General features: G+C 38.1%; 1 protein-coding gene across 1 annotated transcript; it reads left to right on the top strand.

Annotated features, from left to right (window-relative positions):
• The first annotated feature begins 3843 nt into the window (after positions 1 to 3843).
• LOC137623388 (uncharacterized) lies at positions 3844 to 4407 on the top strand. Its single transcript, XM_068354222.1, has 2 exons — positions 3844 to 3870; positions 3991 to 4407. Exons 1-2 carry the CDS (start codon positions 3844 to 3846, stop codon positions 4405 to 4407), a joined length of 444 nt encoding a protein of 147 aa, XP_068210323.1.
• Positions 4408 to 4933: the final 526 nt, after the last annotated feature.

A 4933-nucleotide genomic window follows, 5' to 3' on the forward strand; every position in this document is an offset into this window, starting at 1 on the left:
CAATATTATTATTATATTTTATATTGATATCAAAATTATAATAATAATAATAATAATAATAATAATAATAATAATAATAATAATAATAATAATAATAACAGTAAAATTAAATGAGATTATGGAAAGCAGTCAGCGAGAGACAGAGGGGAGAAAGAATCCGCCTGGCGAGAGAGAGGGAGGACTTGTCTTAGTTGTCGTGCCTAGTGACGTCACATTAATAACGGCTATCCGAGAGAAAGCTGTACATGAGTTGACAAAGAGCAATTTCATATATATATATATATATATATATATATATATATATTATATATATATATATATATATATATATATATATATATATATATAATATATATATATATATATATATATATATATATATATGTATATATATATATATATAATATATATATATATATATATATATATATATATATATATATATAAGATTAATTGAATTATTATAACTAAAGAATGACTAAAGTCTACTAAGTAGTATGTCAAAAGGCTTCGTCTGTGTTTTAACCATCTTTCAGTGTAAACCAACACGTAGGTATATGCTATTTAGAATCATTGTCAAAACGAAATAAAATAATGTAAGTGTCATTCTCGAATAGTTGTAGTTCTTTCACCATAGTTATGACATGCAACAGAGACGTACATAGCCGCGTATTTGTATGGTAAACCGCCGCCGTTTTATAAGCATCTACCGGCGTTTTCTTTCAAGTCAGAGTTGGCGGTATATATATATGTTGGGGACCACTGTCTATGCTTGCATAGATGGACAGTTAGTGTTCTTACCTTGGTTAGCAGTTAACAGGTGCAATGCAGTGTAGATATTATAATCCCGATGACGCTAATTGGAGCATTTTATCTTCACTGCAGAGCACATAAGAGTCAGACGCCACTGACATTTCCCGCCAAATTCTGGGCCTCTCGAAGAATCTCCAGGACGACAACAATACAAATTACCAAGTACCGCATTTTGTAGGAACTTGCTTCAAAACTATCCATAACTCAAAACCAATATGTTGTTCGTAACTTTTTTGGTGCATTACACTATCAATGTAACAATATGGTGATTTAATACAGAGTAAAAGTTCATTTCATGACATGATCACACAAACTTACCAAGCCCATTTTAAGACAAAGTACAATAGAGGGTATATTATTCACAAAAAATACCCTGCCTCCTGGTGTTGAGGGGTATATTTGAGCCTTAGGGTGTTTTACATGTATTTAAACCCCAGCTCAATCGTTATACCCTTCTGTACCTTGAACTTTTTACAGTGTACATGTACATCACCAGACACAACGTGAATCATGATCAAAGGACTATAAAACAATATAAAGTAAGCTGTCACTTCCATCAATGCATGCAATATCCATCGGGTCCATCTCCCATAGTTGACAATTTTCAGATACCAGGAATGGACCAGGCAAGCCCTTCAAATCAATCCGAAGATCATGCCAACCCTCCAGAATGTTTAATGTATAATGAGGAAACCCCCCAGAATGAAGTTATGGACACTACACCTTCCACACTCCCCAATGAGGTACATCAGACCATTGATCCGCTACTCTGAATCTTTTACCATAGATGGCTGATTTGGCTCTCATTTTGTTCAAACAGCCCATGGCCAGGTTGCCCGATCCTTTTTTTCATTAATGTTGGCATTAGTGCTAACGCCAGGATTTCAAAGTACTAAAAAGTCAACTAAATGTTATAAAATATCAAAAGTTGTAATACAGAATAAAAGATGGTAAAATCAGTGTGATGAAACATGAAAAAATTTATTGTTTGGTGCATTGTAATTTACTTTTTTGCACTTTGAAATGCTGGCGTTAGTGCTAACGCCATATTGAAAAATCTGATTGTGCAACCGGGCCCATATCTATAATGCTTATATAATTCACTTCAAATAAGGATTACATGTACCCGGCATTCATTCAGCAATTATCCGAAAACCCTCTTCAGCAGAGGAAGATTAACTCATTTTAAAAGACCAATAATAACATTACAATTGTAACAGAATATGATAGGATTTTAGTTTTTAGCTGTAAGAAAAGTTTTCTTTCTGAAACCCATAGCTTATCTTACTGAAATGGCTTATCAATCATTAGTCTTGTCAGTCATACTAGTAAAGTTTGATAGACCTCATCCTGAATCTCAAGATTAAGTCGAAAGTTTCTAAAGCATGTCATGTCATATCACATTTCAGGAGACACAAATGCTTCATCTGTGGGCTTCATACAGATGATGACAGAAAGCTAAGGCCAGTTGAGACAACAGGACCGTCACTGAAGAATGCAGCAGCCAATCGATCTAAACTGAAGAGTGACAAATTTGAAAATGCAACAAAACAGATTGAGGATGATGGAGTTGAGGGCAGAGTTTACCATCCTACTTGCTATCGACAATATGTTGCTGTAAAGAAGAGGCCTAGAAGTGAACAAGAGGAGGAAACAACTGCAAAGAGACAAAGGGTTGAGACAAGAAGAACTAGTTCCTTGGCCGAGACTGAGCATCGTGGTATCTTGAAATCGAAATGCATATTTTGTGGTAGGGAAAGGAAAAAAAAAGAAAGGAAAAGATGACCCCCTGATAACGTTAGTACAAAAGATGATTGTCGGACACTTTTTGAGCGTGCACCAAAGTCGAAGAACGAATATTTTAAGAACTTCATCATGAGCATCATGAGTGAAGCTGATTTAATAGCCAAGGAAGGAAAGTACACAAGTCTTGCAGAATAGATTTCATGCATGAAACTGACATTAAGCAATCGAACTCTGGGTCATCAAGGGATGTCCACAAAAAGGCATATGGATCACTTTACAGTACAATACAACAGCAAGTCGTACAAAACAAGAGGTCACTGCTGATTTCATCATTGCTCAATAGATACAGAGAGGAATATTGCAGTAATGGTGGTGATTTCAAGGATGTTGCTTCATACACACCCCAAAATCTGAGTAGGAAGATTCAAGATAGTTTTGGTGATAAGATCTGCATCACACTCGCTGATGCTCGGAGAGGGAATTACATTTACAATGCGTCGCTTTCTCAGGAGCAGGGAAAAGCACAGCTTTATGATGATGCCAGGGAATACGAAGAAAATGAAAAACTTACTTGGGCAGCTCTCCATCTCCGGTCTCAGATAATGCAACTTCCAAAATCAAAAACCCCTAATCCAGCCACTGTGCAAAACCTCAAGAAATGTTCACCAGATATACCAAGCAAGTAGACCAATTCTTCAGGACCCTCTTAACTGGCATTCCACCAACATTTCAGGGTTTGCAAAAGGGAGCAATGGACAGAAAGGTGTCATCAATGGCATCAGAGGCCATTTTCAATGTATCCTGTGAAACTATTAAGCCGTGGAAACACACTGTCATGGGTTTGGGATCAGCCTCTTTGACAGGGTCAAAAATAGCCTTGCAAGTTCTAAAACAGAGCTGGTCACAGTCTCAGTTACAGTGAGACGAAGGAATTAGAGACTGAGTTTGCCTACTCCGTGTCATCGGATGGCCTCGATGCACCAGATGGTATTAGGCTTCTCCCTGATAGGGCCACTGGCTCCGTCTGGGACAACAATGATGCAAACGTGGAGACACTGGATGGAAAGTCAACACTTCACTCGACTGTTGGGCACACGTACCAAAATATAGCAGATGAGGGCAGGGACCAACAGTGCAGTCAGATTCAGTACCGTGAAGAGAAGAATTGAAGAACTTTTGTGGGAAGTGATCAAGATATCCAGCCTTATCGAATGTCCCTGAAGATGGCTCAGTTTACCAAGATCACCACTGGCCAAGAGAAAGCAGGTTCGCCACAGCAAACTGATGCAAATGACCGGCAAAGTAGATAAGGTTGGTTCCTACCCTACAGCATGATTAGAGAAATGTAACTTTCTTCATGGAAATTAGTACCTGCATTTGCAGATATATGCTTACTGGTATATGCATTAATATTGCTCTTTTTTATTTCAGAATAACCCCCTATTTAATATCAAGCGGATTGACTGTGCACTGCTACCACCATCACGTCCAGCCCTAGAGAAACAACTGCAGAGGGCTCATTTTGTCACAGTGGTATGGAGCCATGCCGATCAAGCTTCTCCTGATCAAGGCCTGTCACCGACTGACTATGGTTGGTCAACCAACGGGGAATTATTGCAGCCAATGTGGTTTGATGGACCTGCTGTTCCAGACACTTTGTTTACCCCTCCAGACAGCACTGCATTAGAAAGTGATAGTGATGAAACAATCATTCAAGTTGATTCAGATGAGGATATGCTTGATGAAGCTGATGGCATATCTGAACTAAGTGATTCCGATCTTTCAGATAATGAAATTTGGAGTGAGGACTCGGATGATTCAGAGTCAGATCCTGAGGATGACTGTTAAATATTAATACGAATATAATAAGTGACTTTAAAGGGACTAAGAATCTGCTACGGACTTATAGTATCATCCTATACCGTAGAAACATACACATGAACATTACAAAACTTTAAATTCACAGTAATTTATTCAAATTATGCGTATACTATCATAATTCTTTCAAACCCAATTTTTCTGAAATTTAGTGTGATTTGATCTAGGAATATGGCATTTCGGGAGTGTCTGGCAGGGGGTACCCCACCAATGAAACAGTCTGGCACTATGCATTTCTTATACAAGGGAACCGGCTGATCATTTTCCAATAGTTTTTATCTGGTTCGCTTCTCAGCTGATCTAGCCTAATTATTAGGTGTGGCACTTCGGGAGTATCTGGCAGGGGTACACCACCATTGAAACAGTCTGGCAGTATGCATTTCTTGTAGAAGGGAATCTAATAATCATTTTCCAATAGTTTTTATCTGGTTTGCTTTTCAGCTGACCTAGCCTAATTATGGGGTGTGGCATTTTGGGTGTGTCTGGCAGGGGTACC

This window comes from Palaemon carinicauda, chromosome 30 (assembly GCF_036898095.1).
Source record: "Palaemon carinicauda isolate YSFRI2023 chromosome 30, ASM3689809v2, whole genome shotgun sequence".
NCBI classification, from domain to species: Eukaryota; Metazoa; Arthropoda; class Malacostraca; order Decapoda; family Palaemonidae; genus Palaemon; species Palaemon carinicauda.